Genomic DNA, 22,885 nt, shown 5'->3' with positions numbered 1-22,885 from the left:
GACAGTATTTAATTTAATTTAAGTGTCATAGGCCAGATTGAGTTGTTGTTAGAGAGCTTGGAGAGGATATTTATGTATCTACTCCAGCTGCAGCAGAAGTGCCCAGGAGCTTTTTCGCACAGTGCTTTTACTTCAAATCATTCGTCTGCAGTTGCCACCAGCTCATCTAGTGGCTACTCGGGGACAGGCCTTCTCTGTTGCTGCCCCGAGGCTTTGGAACACGCTTCCTGCTGAAATAGGAGCCTCCCCATCTCTTACAACTTTTAAAAAGGCAGTCAAGACACATTTGTTCACCCAGGCTTTTAATTAGATATTGTTTTAATTGTGTTTTAATAGTTTTAACATTTTAAATGTTAATTGTTGAAATGCTTTAATCTTTTTACTGGTCTTTTTTATTGTCTTCGTGTAAACCGCCCAGAGAACTTGCGTTTTGGGAGATATAAAAATGCATCAAAATAAATAAATATATCTCCCTCGAAAAGGAGTATGTGCTTTCACACTTTGGCCAGATTCTTGCTGAAGTCCCTGTGAGATCTTTGGGAGCATTTCACCCACAACTTGGATTTTTCCTTCCGAGTTTAAGCTTAGCCCGCTTTGTGCCCGGGGTTAAAAAAAAAAGACCTGTATTTCAGTCACTTTTTCAGGATAAAGTGAGAGCGGCTGCCAGTCAAGCTTTTGAGATGCAAATAGGAAGCTGCCTTCTGTAATGCCAATATTCTTATTCAAAGTGGCTTCATTCGTGGCATACTCTGAGACCTGAAGCACTGTGTGAAAAACTCCCAGGTTAGAAGAGCACTGCTAATTAATATTGTCTGAAGACATGGAGTTAAAGTTATTAATAAAGTAGTTTATTTAGGAAATACATCAGAGAGAAAGATAAGCCTACATGCCTAGTTGTTTGCTACATAGAGGAAGAGGGGAAGGAAGAAGATGAAAGTCTCGCGCTCTCCCCAGGTGAGACAATGAAACCTGAGAATATCAGTCGAACAAAGGGGAATTAGAGTAGAGAATGCATGGTCAGAGAGGGAATGCTCTTACTAGCTGTCTCAACCCCTAGTGCTCCTAGTGGTCAAGAGGGTTGCTGGTGCTAAGAGTTGATGCATCTCCAACAGTTGTGTCACCAACTATAGCTTCCATTTATTTACTTCAGCATTGTTTTTCTGTAACCTCAACAACATGAAATGAAAGAAATATTATTCACATTCCATTTATCACATAAAACAGTTAGCAAGAAGATACACTATAGTAATGCTCTTTAACTATTCAGAGGAAACCTACACCTACAGTGAATATGTATAATTAATATTAGTCTTCCTAAATAATAAAGATACATTTACCTGAGAATCCTAACTATAATAAGGGAGAATTTTTTTAAAAGCCGTGAATTCATAAAAGCATATTAGCAAATCTCTTTATGCATTTCTTTCCCATGGTTCAATGTAATCCAAGCCAAGGTATGCAAAAATTTCTTCCTCACTGGCAGCATTCAGAAAATGTTTCTGTAAGGATTTAAAAAAAGATAAAAAATAAGTCAAGGGAGGGCACTTAACTTAAAATGTATCAGACAGATATCCCTAGCCTTTTTTAAAGGATGAAACCTAGTTTGATTTTTGTCAGGAAAATCCAGAAAAGTCACCATGGTGATCTGAGCAAAAGCCAAGAAATGTCAGGTCAAAGAAATTTCATAATTTTCTTTTCTATATGCAGGCTTAACTCTTATTTAAACATGATATCAGTCTAAGTACACAAGGTCCTAGAAAGGCAAATTGTCACTGGTACTTAATTTATTCATCAGTATACTACAATTATGCACCCAATCGCAAACACATTATCTGCAATTTACAGTGGTTTGGCCTGACAGGTCAGCAATTATTACATAATTATGTGGCACTAACTGAAAGCATTTTACCCCCCATAAGCCAGAAAAGCTTAAGGAACAAAACAGTCTCTCCAAAGTTCAATTTGGGTTCTTTTTCATTTATCACTGTTTCAAGTACACCCAGCTCTGAGTTTACGTGGGCCATTGTAAAAGCTCACAGCTCAGATGAAGGGAAAAATCAAATGTCAGGGAAGAGAAAGAGATACTTTTCAATGAAATTAACAAAAGTCAGATAAAAAAGTTTCACACAGAGCAGTAAAACTGCCTTCTTGTTCTTTTTGCTGTAAAATATTTTTTTGAGAGAGAGATTTTATGTTATTGGATGGCTTCATTTGTTACTCATATTTTGCCACCTACAGTTACAAATATTTCTCAAGCCATAAACATCAGGCAAGTGTGTGAAAGTCAATATTTACACTACACATTCCTCAAGTTACAACCACCACGATCATGATCAGTTCACTGCTGGAAATTGCTGTCATGGATTTTCTATCCATGATAGGAACTTGGTTTTATATAGATAGACTGTTTATGGGAGTCACTCTTAAGCGAGTCTGTTCAACTGCTCTCATTCCATGAAAAGTGGTGACATGGATTGTAATTTCAACATTTGTCCATCTGCATATTTGGATGTGTTTCATTTGTGCTTCTGATTCATTCATATCCACTCGTTCCAATGCATAAATATGGGTGCATTCCAAACTTCATGTGGAGATATGTCCTCACTTAACATTCAAAACCCTAGAGATTGGATGTGCACATTTTCACAAAGTAAAATCACATGTACAGTGTTACATCAAAATGAGACAAACTGGAGATGATAAACAGCACACATTAATTACTGCTGGAAATGATTTGAATCAAAAAAAGCAAATGAGACAGGCTTCCAGGGTTGGAGCAAATGAGCCCAGGAAAACAGAATAATCACCCAAGCTGTGAAACAGTGAGGGATGGAAAGAATTGGACAAAATGAATGTAGTAAGGTGTCCCCCAGAACCACTGGGTAGATGCCTACCTGGTTACAAGGTGACTGGAGGATTGACTGATTGACTGACCTCCAGGCTGGTAATGTTTGCTGCCACCACCTAATTTCCTTTAGGGTAGGGTCCTTACTCCCCTTCCCTTTGGGTATCCTGGACTGGGTAGAGTAGGAGACCCAGTCCATGCACCATCCAACTGGAATCAATAAATAACCCTCACAGGACAGGTGCAATCGGTGACCCCCTAGGCTCCAAGGCTTGCTAATGTGGTGCTAGGGAACTTCACTTCCCTTTCTCACAGAGCATTCCAAACCAGTCTTATATAGAAGAAAGAGGTTTTTTTAATTATCTGAAGTGATTGTTCAGAAAATATAAGAGTTGGTAATAGGAAAAACAAATCAGTTCGTAGGATTCACAGGCACACTAAAACTAAAGAAGAAACAACCCAACACAATGTCTAACTACAGACTTTTCCTACCACTGTTCCCCTCCTGATGGCAGTTCTTCCTTAAAGGTTTTATTTTCATGTAGCTTTTCCTTCAGCTTTGTCAGTCCAGGCCTCTGACTGAGAACCTGGAGGAAAGAGTGTGGCCCCAGCCTCTTCTGGCTGCTTTTCCTTCAGTTTCCACAAAACTGAACCACCAAAACAGAAAGTTGCTCTAAAACAAACTGAGCTATTGACACCCCCCACCTCCAAAAAGAGTGGATACCCCTTTTTGAATTCAGTTGGTTTCAGGCTGGACCAAATTACCAATCACAAGGCTCCTGTGGAATTCTAGGCTCTGTTAACTCCTCTCCACCCACCACACTCCCACCTTCAAAATTGAGACTAAGGTGTTGAAACTGGTTTCTGATCCCCTATGTTGAATAAGTGTATATCTCCCTTCCCCCAGCTTAACATTTACACAGTGCCATATCTATACCAATGCCCCAACCAGGCTACTTATAATCCATGAACAATTTTAACTTTTGAAAAGGTTAAGGGTAAAACCCCAACAGTCAGTATCCCAGGTTTTTAAGTCCCAAGAATAACTCAGGTGTTCTCCTCAAAAGGACCTGGAAATAGAGCTTCTGTCACCGTGTTTGTCTTCCCTTGGATGTACTCCACCTTGAAGTCATATTCCTGTAGAGCATGACTTCAGTGCACAAACTTCTTCTTCTTATGCTGCACCTCCTACAGTCACTTAAGTACTGGATGGTCCTTCTAGAGTTCAAACCTGCACCCCCACAGATAGTTATGTAGTCTTTCTAAGGCATACACAATGGCATAACACTCCTTTTCAGACACAGACCAATGGGACTCCCTTTCTGACAATGTTTTACTTCTAAATACAATGGGATGAGTACTTGGTCCAGACCCAATTGGGTCAACACTACTCCAATGCCCTTCTCTGAGGCATCTGTTGTTAGTGTAAACGGTTGCTCATAATCTGGAGCTTGCAGTATTGGGCAACTGCTGAGGGCTGACTTAAGCTGATCAAGGGCAGTTTGACACACCCTGGACCACATCACTTCATTGAGTTTAGTTTTCTTGGTGAGGTCTGAGAGCTGAACTCCAATCTTACTATAGTTGGGTACAAATTTGCAACAGTACCGCACTAGCCCCAGGAAAGACTGCACTTGGCATTTCTTCTTAGGGACAAGCCATTTTTGGATAGCCTCTACTTTGGCCTCCAGTGGTGAAATGGTGCCCTGTGCCCTAGGTATGTCACCTGATTCAGGCAAAACTACCATTTGTTTGCCTTAATAGTAAGTCCAGCTTCTTTGATGCACTGGAACACAGCATTCAGATGTCCTAGATGTTGCTGCCAGGTAAAAGAGAAGATGGCCACATGATCAAGGTATGCCAAGGCAAAATCACTCATCTCCCGAAGAGTTCATTAACCAGTCTTTGGAATGCTGTGAGGGCATTTTGAAGACCAAAGGGGAGCATTTTAAATGTATACAGCCCATGATCAGTATTCTCTCTAATTTTTTTCATTTGTGTGTGGAATGAGTTTTGTTCTGGGTGGCAGTATCAAGGCACTGTGTACGCACCTGCATTCAGTGTGTGTGCACATGCATTCAGAGCACATGCATTGAATCCCTCCTGATTCAATCTGAGCGGGATCTAAAACTGACGTGAGCGGACATAAAAAAACAACAACATGTGAGTGCATGCACATGCACATACCTTAGAGGGAACACTGCCCATGGCGTGTAGTAAACACTGATTTCTTTTTGTCCTGATCAACCAGGGGCACCTGCCAATATCCTTTTTGCAAAGCATGGGGAACCAATCTGGTCCCTTCCTTGTGTTTAACTCTCTGTAGTCTACACAAAGGTGGATTTCAACCCCTAGTTTGGGGACAAGGATGAGAGGAGAGGCTCAGGCACTCTTGGAAGGTCATATTATGTCCACAGACTACATTCACTCAATTGATTTTTCAATGGCCTTGTGCTGCCAGAGGGCAGCTGAGTAATGCTGGAGATGCACCAGCTTCCTATCCCTAGTGTCTACGGAATGTGTATCTAAGTGGGTATGTCCTGGCCGTGCAGTTAACCATTCAGAGAACCGCTAGCACAGCTACCCGGTGTCATCCTTCTGCTGGGGTGTCAGCATAGGTGCCCATGGGATCTCTTCTATTCCACCCCTGTGGCGAACCCTGAGGCAGATGTCATTTCAGACTCCCATCCCCTCTGCCAAGTCTACTGTGATGTTGAACACCATTGCTTCCCAGGAGTGGTAGGGCTTGAGGGTGTTCACATGATATAGTCTCAGTTTGAGTTGGGTCCCTGGGAACTCAACTACATAATTTACTTCCCCTACCCTTTCTTTGATCCTGTATGGAACTTCCCAGGCAGCTTGTGTCTTGTTGTTGTGGATTGGCCTGAGGACCAATACCTGATCTCCATGTTAAAGAGTATGCTCTCTGGCATGCACCTGATCTCCAGATTCAAAGGTACGCTTTCTGGCATGCACATCATACCATGCCTTTTGCTCAGCTTGCATCTCCCACAAGTTTTGCTGCACAATTTGCAGTCTCTCGCAGGGTATTCTGGAGGTCATCTACAAAGTCGAGGACATTAACCTCCTGAGGGGTCTCTTCCTCCTCCCACTCATGACTGATCAGCTTGAAGGATCCTCGGACATCGCTCCCATAAACAAGTTCAAAGGGGGAGAATCCAAGGCTAGGGTGTGGCACAGCCCTGTAGGCAAAAAATAACGGAGGTTGCACCAAATCCCAATTGTTAGTGTTTTCAAGGATCAACATTTGGATCATTGTCCCCAGTGTTCCATTAAACTTTTCCACTAAACCATTTGTCTCGGGATGGTAAGGGACTGACATGAGGTGTTCCACGTCATGTGTGGCCCATAATTTCTTAATCACCCCAGATAGGAAATTGGTCCCTGCATCAGTCAGGATTTCTAGAGGCCAGCCTACTCTAGCAAAAATGTCGATCAGGGCATGACTTACTGTTTCAGTATCAATTCAGTTCAGCGCTATCACCTCAGGCCATCTGATGGCACAGTCCACCAGGGTCAGTAAATACTGTTTTCCCCGATGTGTCTTGGGTTGGATGGGCCTCGGGATTCCACTGCCACTTTCTGAAACGGAGCCCCAGTGAGAGGTGAGGGTTGTAGAGGTGCGTTCACTTTACCCTTGCTGCTTCCCACTCGCTGGCAGACATCACAAGATTGTATATACAACTCGCTGGCAGACATCACAAGATTGTCAGGATATGGTCACATCCTGACCATATCCAGTCCAATAGAAGTTTCCCACTGCTCTCTCCTTGATTCTGCCCACCCCCACATGTTATTTTGGGTGATCATGCACTAGGCTCAAGATGTGCATGCAGTATTTGCTAAGTACAACTAGTTGCTTCTGGGGTTTGCACCTCTCCCTATGGCCCTTTGGGAGATACTCTATATACAGAAGTCCTCTCCAGATGATGAACCTGGAATTTTGGCCCTGGCTGAGAGGTGGTGGGTTGTTTCTGACCTCCTATTGCATCAGGGACAGACTCTGGTCCTTCTCCTTTTCTCTCTGGAACTCCTCCACTGTGGTGTTGAGGGCTGTTTATGGCACCTCAAGTCCATCCAATGGGTTTCTCTCAGCACCACCAGATTGTAATGGGAGTTCTGAATTGCTGGGTGCAGCCTCAGGACTCTCAGACAGTTCCTCCTATCCCTCCTTTGTACTCTTGACAATGGGCTTTGTGGCCTACCCACACAGTGGATATGTGTGCCCTCCCATTTCCTCCACAGATGTCTTACTGGAAGTGAGAGATGGTCCTGCCACTACTGGGCAACTTGGGACAAGTGTTCCAGCTCTGCTGATTCAGGATCCTTTCCCCCTGGATGGGTGGCCGCCCATACATGGTTTGCTACGTCCTCTCCTATTAACATGGCATAAGGACAGTCCTCAGTCACAGCAAACTCCTATTCCCCTTTCCAGTTTCCCCAGTGGAAAGGCAGCTTCGCTAAGTGTGTGTTCCCTTGGCCCACACCATATGCAATTGGAATGCCTTGGTAAGTAGTTGCTCTTTGACTAGAGATGCAGGGATGGTGAAAATAGTTGTTGCTGTTTTCCTCCAGGCCATCATCCATGCTCATGCTCACTTCTCTCTTTGGCAGAATAGCCTCAACATCAAATTTGGAAGTGACCACACTGCATCCTACAGCCAGCTCAGGGCTTCCAGAGCCAACCTGACTGACTTGGGCTTTCGGTACAGCCCTTTTTGAAGTGCCCAACCTTCCCACATTTGAAACAGCTGGGGTTTTATATAGAAAAACAAATAATACATAAATAAGATGGTCCCCGTCCCCAAAGGGCTCACAATCTAAAAAGAAACAAAAGGCAGATACCAACAACAGCCACAGTAGGGATGCTGTGATGGGGCTAGAAAGGACCATTTGCTCTCCCCCTGTTAAATATAAGAGAATCACCACTTGAAAAGGTGCCTCTTTGCTCAGTTAGACACATTCATGGTGAACAGACCTATCAGCTGCAATAGCTAAATTGAAGCTGCATGTTAGAGACAGTGAGGTCGTTCTCACGGCCAGCTCTACCTCTGCTAGTGCAGCCCTAACCAGGTATAGCTGGTTGAGAGAAGCGCTGGGATCCATTCCAATCCCAGCACTCCTCAGCTGGGTAGCCCTGATTTTAAACGTGATCTAAATGTTAGGGTGTGCATTGGATGGAGCAAAGGTATGTATTGGGTGGAATCCTCCTCCCTCACTGCCCAGTCAAGTGGATGCTTGGGCTGCTGGCAGCCCCAGAGTCCATAGAGACAGATAGAAGGAGCTCTTCACAGCGGGGAAATCCTGCAATACACTGTGCTCCTCACACACTGCATTTCAGGATGCAGGAGGACCCACCTTCGCTGCTTCCAGGGTGTTTGTATGGCACTTGAGAGCCTGGGAGTGGCTCTGGTCATGTGGAGGCAGGCAGGCAGGCAGGTTCCTGCCTCCTGTAGACTTTCCCAGCCCCAGATAATGGGTTGTGTAAATGACCCTAGTAGCTGACATCTAACACTGCACCCATGCGCTAGTGTCTTCCATCATGTGATAGGGAAGGGGTGATTTTCAACTATCTCCCCTTCCCTCTGAAACCCACTGTGCCTCCCAAAGATATGCCCCTCGGGGACATATTTTTGGGAGGTACAGTGGATGCCAGAGGGAAGGGGAGATAACTGAAAATTGACCCTCCCTCATTGCATGATGAAAAATGCTGGTATTAGCACTTCAGTGCACTGGATGGCAGCCACTATACTTCAGACTATGTAATGCTGGGTACGAACAACAAGGTAGACAGGTTACGTTGCTTGCCTTGCTTGTTGGCTTTCTGGAGGCATAAGTGGCAACAATGATCAGAACCAGATAAGATGGGCCTTTGGCCTGATAACAGAGCTCTTCTTACATTTTTAGGACACTATCTTGCCCTCAGGCTTCCTGGGCAGTGGACCTAAAAGGATTCTCCCGGTGTGCTGAGGGATTTAGGGACAACCAGCTATAGCACTTGCCACACTATCCAACCAAGTCTGGTTAAAACCCAGTGAAAAGTTGTTCTACAGGCTGGAAAAAGCAATTTAGCTGATATCCCATGTAGGTTATCAAAGACTTAAGTCATATGCACTAAATTCCCTAAATGGAGATGTCCTATATAATTTATGAGCCAAAGGAATTACACAACTTTCCAGCATCAATTTGAGTGCAATGTCACATTTTCCACCTGCTGAAAAACTGTATGGTCCCATTGACTTGTAAGTTATTCCCCCCATGCATCAATGGCCATGGGTCCATGCTGTATGGGCAATATAGCACATATGAATGCACATAACTCTACAATCTTTCATCAGACCTACATAATCTGTTCATAATTTCAGTGTCCATAGACATATTAATGATAGTGTAGTAATGATAATAAATATATGTGTCATCTTTTAATTAGTATTTTAATGAGTTAGGAAGCACTGGTGTCATGGTAAAAAGAGAAAAAGAAGGAAGGTAGAAACATCAACCAGCCAATTATAAGCACATTTAACTCTTCAATACTTTTCAATAGGTGAGATCCAAGCAATGAAACCAATTTAATCTAAATGGTTGCTTGAAACCAACTGGATTTAATCTTATGTCCATATTTAAAATTGGCTGGATTGTATCCCCTTTGAAAGGGTGTCTTAAATATGAAACTGAAAATAATAAATAAGTAAAACAAACAAACAACTAGGGCACACGCAGACTTATACTGTCCTTATGTCCCAAATATGTTAGTTTAATGGCATTCATGTCAATTTTTGAATACTGATGCTGAAACGTTAACAAACATCATAAAAACCATATCGTCTCACTACTGGAACCAAGAGTTTTGGAGAATGCCAGGTGGGAAAATGGGTGAGAATTACTTCATACGTCTGACTTTATTCAACAGAGGAGACATACTTTATCTGAGAAATGACAAAAATTATTGGACAACTCAGGTAAAAAGCCTCTTTATCTAACAGTAGAAACATTCACCCAGAAGTCAAGTGATGAAAAATTTATGAACTGTAATCTAATATTCCTGGGTTCACAAACTTGTGTTAAAAGGCTTTCCACATGAGCAGTGTGGAGAGCCTGAATGAGGTTTGTGAGGAGAGAGGGCTTGACCCACTCTCCCTGCACATGAGCAGGAAGCACACCCTGGGCAGCCAGATCAGCTGCCCAGACAATTACCTGCTCTATCACAAAGGTGGGATTCGGGGGCCTCCCAGCTCCTGGAAGTCCCAGAATGACCTGTGCGAGTGTGTGGGGCATTCTGGGGAGCCCCTAAATACCAGAAGGCTTTTTGTAGCCTCCCAGTCAGGGACTACTTGTGAGTCGCTGCGGTGAGGAGCTGCGCCACACCAACACACAAGCAGTTAACCTGCTTTTCGGGCACTCCTGTGCCCAAAACCCAGGTTAAGCGGCTGGCTACCCAAGAGGGTTTGCTGTCACTCTGTCACTGGGAGCCTTAGCCCGGTTCCCACTCCATGTGAGAATAGCCTCATTGTATTGCAAACATTCAGTAAAAAGGAAAATCTAACCCTTTTACCATGCATTAGCAGCACAGGTCTAACTGTGGTTACTCAGAAGTAAGTCCCATCAAACTCTATGGGATTGACTCCTTAGTAAGTGTGCTTAGGAGGACTGGAGCCCAAAGTAATTAAAAGCTAACTAAGTGAGACCAATACATGAGATTAGAGTTTAATTAAGCTTCTGTAACCTGTGTGGCCTTTTGATGACCCTTGCTGAATGAGCCTTCTGAAAGTGAGGCAAAGCAGACTATTGCTGCTTTGAGAGGCCTCACTGTATCATAGACTTGCTACATACATAAACATACAATATAATAGCAGGCAGGACCAAAATGGGGTGAACAGCTTAAAGCAGGGGTTCTCAAAGATGTTGTTGGACTACAACTCTCATTATCCCCAGCCTTGTGATGGGAATTGTTGACCAACAACTTCTGGGGACTCATGTTTGAGAACCCTGGCTTACAGCAATGAAAATAGCCAGAGGGTCTTCCCAACACAGAGCAATCAAGTAGGGATGTGCAAAATGTTTCAGATACAAAATGTTTGTACTCAAAACAGCCCGTTTTGGGTGTTTTGTAGACAAGACAAAACACCCATTTTCCAGATACAAAAGTTTTATATACAAAAGTTTTATATACAAAACCAAACGTCCCTGTTTCGGCTACAAAACGTTTTGTTGTTCTGGACCTCCATTTTGTGGTGATCTCTGAGTCAGTCTCCATTTTGTGTTTGACACCTCTTTGAATTTCCCGCTCTTCCAGCCTACCGATCAGTGACCTAAGGCATGGGCTGACCTGCTGACAATTCCCTCCTTGTTCCCCATTGGCTCTTTTGTTTCTTGCCACTCTTTACTGACCCCACATTGGCCAGAGGAATGGTCGAAGAAGGGGCAAGTGTTGGGAGGAGTTCAAGGAGAGGTTTTCAATTCATTCAGCAAGTTAGTAGTCACCATTCTGCCTCATTGGAGAGAGAGAGAGAGAGAGAGAGAGAGAGAGAGAGAGAACTAGTTTGCAGCACTGCATTCCTCAATTTGCCATGATGCCATGCCATTGCCTATGCCTGCCTTGTTGCCAGCCTGAGCCCAGCCTGCTATGGCTACTGCATGTCAGCCTGGGAGTGGATTCAGAGGCAGAAGACTGGGTTGGGTGGTAGTGCCCCAATGGGTGCCTGCCAGTCTGCCGCCACCCAGATTCCAAAGGAATTGGGCAAAGGGCTGATTGGGCAAAGGGCTGAATCTAACAGAGTGTAGATTCTCTGGTAGCATATGAGAGTGGATCCTTGTTTTTCACTGAAAATCTCATATGCTACCAGAGAATCTACATTGAACACCTCAGAAACAACAAAACCCAGTACCCCACGGGCTTGTGGGAATGGGGGTGGTTGGCACCCTATGTGCACTACACAACCACTTGCTCTGAGAAACCCCAGTTCCCCCAAGTGGAATTATGGGGCTGCCTAAACCTCCATTATTCCCTATGGGAGAAATCTCAAAGACCCGTAAACTTCAACAAATCACAAAAAAACAGCCCTTTGCCCAATTCCTTTGAAATAATTCTGGTAGCTTCCTTGCCCCCATTGGACACTACCAACCACCACACTCCGCTCTGGGCCACCCCTTTCCCCTCAATGTGAAGTGATACGTTTGCTGGAATCCCCATTATTCCCTATGGGAAAATTCTTAAAGATGCGTAAACTTAAAAAGTTCACAAAAAATCAGCCCTTTGCCTAATTCATTTGAAATTTGGGTGGTTGCTTCCACCCATCGGACACTACCACCACCCACTATTTTTGCCCTGGGACCCTTTTATAAAATCCAAATCAATTTGGATTTGGATTCTGAAAATTCAGCTACAAAATGAAACAGGAGTGATTCAGATTCAGAAAATTTGGGTAAAAAACAAAATGGTGGTGTTCCGATTCGGATACAAATCGAAACAAGAAAATTCCAAAATGCATACCCCTACAATTAAGTCTCTTCTCAGCCTTGAGATATTTGGAGAACTGGTGTGCAGACAAGCACAGGAAGCCTGAGAGAGTTCAGGATTAATCAGATTATATATGTTCAATTCATATACTTCTGATTCCGCAAAAAGATGGGTCAATCAAAAATGAATTTGGATATAATGAGAGATTAAATGTTAACAAAGCAAATGCCACAACACAAATAACTGGATGCTTATCTTACTGACATTCAAGCTTTTACAAGTCTGAAAATAGCACTTTGAAGTGATTATTTTCTTGTTGCTATCGATTTCAATTACACTTATGCCAGTCCCATGAGTCTGAAAAACTTGGCAGCATCTTTCCTAAAGCACTCAAGAATGAATAATCCTAAACAAAAGCACAAAAAGGAAGATCTGACTATGGTGACTGACAACCATGGGGGAAAACTTTACTAAGGAAGGCAATATAGTGAATGATAGATTAGATGGAAGCTCAAAAGCATATTCTCACAATAGCAATACTGACCAGCAGCAGCAGCAAAGCAATGCAAAAAGATGTAATTGTTCTGCTCAAATATTTTATCACAAAAATTTAAGGACAATACTGTTTCTGTAAGGAACAGTTAAAATACAGCACACAACCACTACCCCTCCAATATTAGCCACTGTCTTCAACTGGAGAGGAGGATACAACACAGATTATGCATTTGCTAGAGATGTGCACGAAATGTGATTCAGAATCCGAGTCACACCACATCCCTTTAAAACAGGGGATTCCGCATCCCCTTTAACACCGAGGAGAGCAGGTCCATTCCTGCTCCTCCGGTGCTTGCCATTTCATTAAGTGCGGTGCTCCCCCCCAGCCATCAGTGCGTGCTGGTGGAGCTCTCCCCAGCTGCCCCTGCACAATGCTGGCATGCACATGGCCAGCACGTGTGCGGAGGCCATGTGCATGCTGGCATTGCACAGGGCAGCTGGGGAAGAGTGCCACAGGTATGTGCTGATGATAGCTGGGGGGGGGCACTGCACTTAAGGAAATGGCAGCAAGCACCGGAGGAGCAGGTATGGGCCCACTCTCTTCTGTGTTAAAGGGGATGTGGAATCCCCCTGTTTTAAAGGGATGTGGTGCGATTCAGATTCCAAATCGCATTTCATGCACATCCCTAGCATTTGCAATACCCAGTAAGATGGTTCAATTGTTCAGCTGTCCATGAAACTGAATTAGGATATTTTGATCAAGTCAGCGTATCCTATATATTTGTCCTGGCTACTGCTTAGATCTGCCACTTGATCGCCAGTTGTCTAAGCTTCCTGTCTTGCCTTCCTCTAGCCTTGACTTGGCTTGCTTTATAAACATATGATAGCTGAAGAGTCTTTTCTTGTCTCATTTCTTTTATGCCTTTTAAATCAGCAAATGCTTTCAAGCAGCACATATTTTAGGGTTGCAAATCTACAACTGAGAGGAAGATTTTTAACCTAATCTCCTATCTTTGTATAAAACAGTAACTGTTTCTTCTAGCATTCCCTTCAGCATTGAAAAGAGAGAGAAATCAAAGCACAACATCCATACATCAGGTGTGAATTAATTTGTGCAACACTGAATAGAATGTCTGTATATATCAGGTTATAGAAAGCTCTAACATCTGTAATTCTAGCAACAATACGCAATTGTTTTATGTGCCTGCGCCCCAACAATGAGTTTTCTTGTTACTTATTTATGAAAGGACTTCAGTACAAGTAGCATTTGAATGAAGAATGGAAAAGACAGGTTGCTACTTTGAAGACCTATAGCCCATATTCACCTAATTATTTGTTTTCTTAATAGTTGTACTAGTTTCTGATGTGAACAAAATGCCAAGTATACTGATGTGGCTGGTTTGTGAGCTATCTTTCTAATCTAAAAGTCAATTACATTAATCTCTTTGGTAGAAAGCCATTTCAGTTTTGTTTTTCAAAATGGTATTAAATTGGCTTAGTAGGAGGAGTAAGGGTATGCACAAATCAAAATCTATGATTTGATTTGAGGTCAAATTGAATCACAGTTCCTTTGAACTGATTCATAAAAAGCAGCCAGCTTGGCCAACTTCCTCGACAAACCACCCCCATTGATTTGGGTGATTCATGCACCATTTTGAGGCCTGTTCTGCTGGGAAAATGGGCCTCAAAATGGCACTTTTTTTCTGGGGAGAGCTGGTCTACCAATTGGGGTTGGTGGGTAGACCAGTTCTCTGCTCCAGACTTGGCACATCAGCCCACCTTGGAGGACTGGGCTACCCAATAAACCAGTCTTCTGAGGCGGGCTGACATGCCAAGTCTGGAGTGGAGGGCTGGGCTACCTGCTGATCCTTATCGAATATATAAATGAATGAAGCTTTATTACAGTCAATGACCAGCAGGTAAAAATCAAAATCAAAACACAGCTGGGCAGAAGAAATCATCATAACATAAAGACAAGAATCTCAATTATTAATTAACCAATGAACCCCGATTTCAGTTTACATGCAATGGCACAAAAACTTGCTACCTCAACTGTAACAGGTGCATGACGGTCTGCCAGAAGGAAAGAAATGAAATACTCATCCAATCTACCTGGCATATTTTTAAAAATGGTTCAATCATAGCAATGCAAATATTTCTGTAAAATAAACAATAAAAAAGCATGTGAGATAGACTCAATCTTACCCACACTACACAGACATAACCAGTTCCTGAGGGGTATTCTCTTAAATCTGCCTTCCAAAACGGCAGACAGCAAGGCTTTAACTGTGCCAGTGAAAAAGCTCTCCTCTGATTTAAAGTAGTCTGGTTTGTAAGATACGCAGCTGGTTGGGGGTAGTTCGAGAAGCCACCTGAAATACTGCTGGAGGCAATAAGACTTAAATCGGATTGCTTCTATGATAACTGCTATGAGTTATTTAATAGTCTATTTAGAAGAATCATGTCCCAGTGGAAGTAGAAACTGTTGTGAAAGTCCATATCTACCCCATTTATTATAGATGCCCTTACACCAATTGGAGTGGAACTCATCTTTCAATACCAAGGGTCAAGTCTTTGATGGCAAAAATGCAATTTAAGCCAATAACTGAATGTATGGAGCCACCCCTGGGCCTCAACTCTGTTTAAACCCACCTCCAAACATAAGATGGCATTTGAGACACATCTAGGCATCTGAAATATTGCACGAAGGAATCTAGATTGAACCACATCCATGGGTTTGTAATTACAGATGGAACAGGTCTGAACCACAAATTGCAATTGTGCCAATACTCTGGCCTGGTATACCTTGACAGCTGGCAGGATGAAATAACTCTCTCTAAAATGAAAATTTTAATATGCCAGATGCACTCCTCGGCATATTTGCTATGGCATATTTACATTGTGCACCCAACATGTCATTTGCTCAAAATACCATACCCAGGTACTTCTAACCTGCTCAATCCTACTCCCATTAATTTGTCATTTATGTTCCTTTGGTCTTTTGACAAATACCATAACCTTGGGTTTTTTTGAGTATTTATGACTAATGAATCCTCATCACAAAACTGTGTAAGTTGTTGCAGCACTCTCCTTGTGCCTACTAATGTCCTTAATAGTATGGTCAGATGATTGGCATAAAGTAGAATCAAAATGGGTCTGCCTGCTAGCTTAGGCAGGTGAAGGACAGAGTTGTCTAGGGAGAGAATTTTAAAAATGATATAAAAATTAAACAGAAAGTGAGCAAGAATACATCCCCCCTTCTGTGTAGGTACAGATTTGGACAGATGGCCTTTGCTATTACACTTCACTCTCAGTGTGTTCTTCTCATATAACATACAAATAAGCAAGAGTAATCATGGATTTATAGAGGTGTTGGCCAATTTTCTCCACAATCGTGGTTTGGGGATGGAGCCAGAAGTGGCTTTGAAGTCAATAAATGCCACATATAGGGAGGGGTAGGCTTTGCTGGAATACTTCTAAGTTAGATGCTGTAAAACCAGGGCCTGATCCAATGTGGACCATCCTGATAGGAATCCAGCCTATTCATCCCTAAGAATATTTTCCTGCTCCGCCCAATCAGTAAGATTGTTACAAAGATATCGAGCATAAATTTTACTAACTATACTCAGCAAGCTTACTGGGCAGTAATTAGATGGATTGGAGCACTGGCCTTTCTGACAATAACCACTGTGCCCCATTCCTCTGATATACAGGCCACCCAATCAATATAGGAGAAAAGGTTAGCCACATTGGAGGCGGGGGTGGCGCATCAATCAATATTTGCTTTTAATAACTCTGCGGGGATCAGATCCACTCCTGGGGCCTTACCCAGCTTTAGCTGGGACACTAGGCTAACAATTTCTTGAGTGGTGACAGAAGGCCAAATGGGGAAAGTGTCTAAATGAAACAATAGGGGTGTATCCCTGGTATGATCAGCCATATATAGTGTCTTAAAGTGCGTCACCCAGGTATCTGCCAAATACAGCAATTTTCATTGGAGCTGGCCAACACAATCTCCCAGAAAGCTTTCAAATCTTTTATTCTAGAGGCTGCATATAATCGTTCCCAAGACCCCTTTATGCTGTTATCTATTTCCTTTTAATTAATTCTTTATATTGCTTCTTCTGATCTAATATCACTTGGGTCATTTCCCTCATCCCTGTTAGCCCTATACAATTGAAATTTTATAGCCAGGTCCTTCTTTGCTTGAATACAATCTTGGTCAAACTGACTATAAGATTTATGTCTCCCACTGGGGCCAGTTTTAGTGGCTTGACTGAGAAAATGATGGATCTTTTGAACAAGGGTTTGGTAGTAAGTAAGAATACCTGCATTTAGGGGCTCTACCAGGATGAGTGCACAATGTTACCCAAAAAATCATCTGTGGCTAAAAGATCCCTAACTTGATCTTCTAACCATGAGGAACAATTGGCTTTTTATAGCCTAGAACCTCCACAAGTATCAAACTGGGGAGCCTCCTCAAGTAATGCTCCCTCTCCTGGGATCTCTAGAACAATGATGATCACTATCCACTAGGCCCTCTATATTGAATTGAGCCAGCAAACTCAACACATTATGTGAGACAAATATATAAACTCATCCACAGTATCTTTATCAATCGCCCCATTTAGCCCAAACAGATCCAACGTATTCATTGTGCAAGCCAGGTAAAGGCCAGATAGATTGCAAACCCAATCTTTGGACTGGCATCCTGGCGGTGGTGGGGGCAGGGTCCCTTTCTGAGGGCACTGATCCCAATGAGTAGACCAGCTCTCCTGTTTTTCCAGAGAGAGCTGGTCTACCAATTGTGATTGGCGAGTAGACCAGCCCTCCACTCTGGATTTAATGTGTCTGCCCACCTCAGAGGAATGGTCTACCTGGGTAGATCATTCCTCTGAGGCAGGCTGCCATGCTAAGTCTGGAGCAGCAAGCTGGTCTACCTCCTGTCCCAATTGGCAGATCAGCTTTCCCCATAAAACACCATTTTGAGGCCCATTTCCCCAGCAAAATTGACCTCAAAATGGCATGCGAATCACCTAAATAGATTCAGGTCAAAGGGCAATTCAATTTGGGGTCAAATCTGTGAATCACCCCCGATTTGACCTGAATCAATTTGCGGGCGAATCGATTTGCACATCCTTAATAAGGAGTGTTGATCAAACTATAGATAACATTAAGTGATTAATGCATATTTTTATAAGATTTTCTGTAAGCCACTATGAATTTCTTGGAAAGAATGGAGGCATATAAATCTTTTAAATAAAAATAATAATAACTTCAACTTTGCAAATATTACAATACTGAATTTGTCTATCTCAAAACAACATGTTGTGCAGTAATAAAGATGTATCCATTTCTTATGGATGTGATAATGTGCTTTCTGCACAGGACATGAACAAGTATTTCAAAAATTCTTCAGTAGGATAGGATCTCACACATACCCATTCAAAGAGATTCATTCGTCTTGCTCAGTTCTTCAGTAGGAACCTCTTATTTGCTTTTTAAAAATGATGGTTTAAATATGTATAGATGGTGGGAGGGCTGAAAGCAGAATTCAAATGTCATTAAATTGTAGTTGATGAATAATACTTTCAGCCTCACCCCAACACAAATACCACAATGGAAAGCACGTGTATCTGTTTTAAACAGTCAAATCTTGGTTGAACATGTTACAAAATAATGAGAGGCATTAGCCTCATTCAGATGTTATTAAATTGTCCTCCTGTAGTAGTTATGTATAATGGGGCAAAGGGGAAGTCCCGCCCCATCCATCAGCAGCATACTCCACAACTCATGCTTCCAGTGGGGCTTGTCTGAAGAGGGAAGAGCTGTAAGCATGATGGCAGGTGCTTCTCTGATCGCAAGACTGGATTGATCCAGTCTTGCAATCACATTTACTTGCCGTCATACTTACAACTCTTCCTTCTTCAGACAAGCCCCACTGGAAGCATGAGTGGTGAGGTACATTCTGATTGACGTGGCGGCAATTCCTCCCCCTTTGACCTGCTATATACGGCTACAGCAGGGTGATTTGGCAACATCTGAATGAGGATATTAGCACTAATCAGATGTTTTGATTGTGGGTAAAAATCAATGTGTGGAGGAGGATCATGGCCAAGGCCCTGCACCCGAACTTTATACACCAATCATTGCTTTGTTAGCAGAATTTGAGCATATGAATTCTACAATGCATAAACTATTTCTGTGCAATCAGATATCCTGTAAATACAAGGTCACACACACAAAACCTACACACACAACTTGTATATGCATTTGGTAAATTCTGTTGACCAAAGAAGATCAGTAAGTGGAGGGCACTGTGATCTTGATTCCCCCTTGATGTGTTGGATTGTAGCCACAATCAGAATGTCTGAATAGAGGTAAAGCAAGGAGGGATAAAGCCATATAATTATAGCAAGCATGCACTTGAATTATGTGTGGCTTTTACTACAAGGAGAAGCAGAAGAAAGAGATTTATAGAAAGCCAACAGCCAAAGAAACTAGTAGAGGAATTTAAAGGATTAGTAATGACTTCCAGACATAGAGAACAGCTTGGGTGAAGGTAACTGAGGAATCAGGGGACTCAAGGACAACTGTAGGTGCTACCCCCTCCAGCAGAGATGATGTGAAAGATAAAGTCTGAAAGGATATGGCGAAGATAACAATATGAAATTGGTATTGAATGAAAAAGAAAAGGAGACATTTTGTGTTGCATTGTATGAGACATTTATGTAGTTTCTCTTTGATAGAACAACAATCTCTGGGGGTAAACAATTTGATATGCCTCAGGCATTATATTATACAAAGAATGTAAATTTCACATTTAACTGGTATTTTGTTGTAGAAATATTCACATTACAGTGCCTGCTTTAAAGATCTAATCTATTCCTAATCCAGCTACAAATATAATGACAAATAAGTTAGATCGAAAACCATCACTCTTTGAAATGACATTATAACAAAGTCTGATTGAACAAGGAGTTTTCCAAGCATAAGCCGTTGACTCTGAGCCCTTGAGAAAAATCACAAGGAATGCTATTAAAATATGCAATGGAATTTATTCTAATCATTCTAAGCATGAATACATTTTGAAGCTAATATGAACCAGAATTATATAGCCTGGTTTCATTTTACTATTGGACACATCTCTGAATTCTGAATCAGAAATAATGTAGCTGCATATATTTCTATAAGAAAAGGCTTTTTAATGATATCTAATCTATGAAAAGTCATCCAAAGTGAGTGCCTTAGATAATACAGATTTATCATGCTCTTGTTAAAACAAACAAATGCTTACAAATTGTTTGAGATCCTGGGATCCATGCTAACAAAAACTTCTGCAAGACCTTGAAGTTTACTCTTCCTCTGAAATGCATATATACCCACTGCATTTATATCATACCTATCTATCACCTATAATCTATATCTAAAATCCAATGGGCATGATTCTTCCCTGTGCAGGTATGTAGTATCCACTTTGGAGGGATCTGCATAGAATCCCATTTCTCTTCTCCCTCCACTTGGCACAAAGGCACAGGCCCATACAACACTTTGGAATGAAATCCGTAATTTGAATTCTTTATTGCCCTTCAGGAGAGCCCTTAAAACCTATCTGTTTGGCCAGGCCTTCCAGGGTTTTTAAAATGTTGTAAATGGTTTTAACATTCAATAACCTGCGTTAGGCAGATGACCCCACTCTGATAGCTGAGAACGCGGATGATCTGCAAGTTCTAGTAATGAAAGTCAAGGAGCACAGTGAAAAAAATGGGACTACAATTAAATGTCAAGAAGACTAAACTAATGACAATGGGTACAGCAACCAGCCTCTGAACTGACAATGAAGATATCGAAGTGGTGGACAGCTTCTGCCTTTTAGGATCAACCGTCAACAGTAAAGGATTCAGCAGTCAAGAAATACATTGCAGACCAGCACTTGGCAGGGTTGCAATGGAAGCCTTGGGAAGGATATTGAGATGCCGTGACGTGTCTATACCTACAAAGATTAGAATTAGGGATGTGCGGAACTGGTCTGACAGTCTGCGGTCCAACGGTTCAGTCCAACGGTTTGTGGGTTCGTGATCGGACCGAAACAACCACACACACACACAGTTCCGTCAGACCGGAACCGGAGTGCTGGGTCCGGTCCAGCAGGTCCGTGAACTTTTTATTTTTTTATTTTTTTAAAAAACCCATAAAAGTAACTACCTGTAGCCCTTTTAGGGGGCTTGCTGTAGCCGCGGGGTGTGTGTGTGTGTACGCGCAGGTTCCCTCTCCCCCCACCGGCCTTCCTCATCACCGCCGCAGCTGGGTAAGCAAAGCCTTTTTGGCCCTTTTGGGCCTCCATAAAAGCGAACTGCCACCGCATATGCACAAATGCCCTCTGCAAGGCCATGCCCTCGCAGAGGGCATTTGCGCATGCACGGCAGCCATCAAAATGGCGGCCGCTCACTGTTACGGAGGCCCAAAAGGGCCAAAAAGGTTTCGCTTACTCGGCTACAGCAGTGATGAGGAAGGCCGGCGGGGGAGAGGGAACCCGCGCGGAAACACACACACCCCCCACGGCTAAGCAAGCCCCCTGAAGGGACTACAGGTAGTTACTTTTATGTTTTAATTTTTTTTTTTAAAGTTCATGGACCGGTCCGGGACTGGTCCGGGGGGGAGGGGTCGATGGGGGCCAGACCTAACTAGCCTGGTTCCATGCACACCCCTAATTAGAATCGTTCAGACAATGGTTTTTCCCATGACAATCTATGGATATGAAAGCTGGACTTTGAAGAAGCAATATAGAAAAAGTATTTATGCTTTTGAACTTTGGTGCTGGAGAAGACTTTTGAGGCTACCATGGACAGCCAGGAAAACAAACAAATGGATCACAGAACAAATCAATCCAGAATTTTCACTCAAGGCACAAATGACTTTGGACACATTATGCAAAGACCCAGCTCCCTTGAGAAGTCCATAATGCTGGGAAAATTTGAAGGGAAGAGAAGAAGAGGACAACCAGCAGCAAGGTGGATGGACTTGATTACAACAGCAATGAATGCACCACTGAGAGACCTAAAAGGCCAAGTTGAAGACAGACCATCCTGGAGAGAATCTATCTATGTGGTCACTAAGAGTCGACACTGACTTGACAGCATGTAATCATCATCATCATCAAATGGTAACCTGGTTTTTCAGGGTTTTTAAAATTGTTTTGATTAACTGTTGTTTTATGATGTTTTAATTGTTTATTTGTTGTATGCTGTTTTATAGTTTTTGTTTTAACTTTTAATTGATTGTAATGGTTTTGTTTTAATTGTAAACCACCCTGAGCCATTTTGGAAGGGCGGTATTAAAAAAAAAAAAAGGATGGATGAATGAATAATAAATGATCTCCCCCCGGGATATTCATTCTCTGAACTGCCTTCTGGTGTCAGGTGAAGACCATTTTGTTCACGCTTAATAGGTCATGCTGTATATTCTTACTGCTGCCGGCTGTGTTCCGGTTGTATTGTTACTTTGTTGATTTTAAAAAATTGTTTTAATGATTGTATTATGGATCAAAAAAGAAGCACATAAAAAACCCCTTGAAGTCTCTGCAATGTGGTGTCTCAGAAGAATACTCAAGATTAAATGGACCAGCAGAACAACAAATGAAGAAGTTCTTCGAAAAGCAAAAACACATAAACAAATAATACAGACAATCAAGAGATGTAAACTGGAAAATCTGGACATATCCTCAGATGAGTAAAATATCAAATACCACAACTAACACTAGAAGGAAAGCTAGCAAGAAAAAGATAAAGAGGAAGGAGGAGGAAGGGATGGATGACATGAAAAAATGGCTAGAAATGGACACAGAAGATATCATCCATGATTCTAGGGACCACAATCTATGGCTTTTGCATATGCCTCCCAATCAGAGAAGGCATTTGAAGAGAGATTATGGATTTGTATTGATTTTTTTTTAATCCTTTGTGCACATGCACCAAGCTGGGGGAGAGGAGAAATAGGGCTCTATGGAACACTAGTATGTGTAAGCCCGTTGTAATAACGGGCTCTAGTGGGGGGGCGGTTCCCGCTGC

At 42.4% G+C, this 22,885-nt stretch overlaps 1 protein-coding gene across 5 annotated transcripts in view; it reads right to left on the bottom strand.

Annotated features, from left to right (window-relative positions):
* Positions 1-826: 826 nt before the first annotated feature.
* DNTT (DNA nucleotidylexotransferase) overlaps positions 827-22,885 on the bottom strand; it is a 291,853-nt gene continuing 269,794 nt past the window's right edge. For all 5 annotated transcript variants that reach the window (XM_053304897.1, XM_053304900.1, XM_053304899.1 and 2 more), the window contains one exon: positions 827-1,499. In XM_053304897.1, coding sequence (XP_053160872.1) covers positions 1,413-1,499 — 87 coding nt within the window. In that variant the 3' untranslated portion in view covers positions 827-1,412. The remainder of the gene's footprint in view (positions 1,500-22,885) is intronic.

This window comes from Hemicordylus capensis, chromosome 3 (genome assembly GCF_027244095.1).
Source record: "Hemicordylus capensis ecotype Gifberg chromosome 3, rHemCap1.1.pri, whole genome shotgun sequence".
NCBI lineage: Eukaryota > Metazoa > Chordata > Lepidosauria > Squamata > Cordylidae > Hemicordylus > Hemicordylus capensis.
This window is presented reverse-complemented; position numbering and strand designations above follow the sequence as displayed.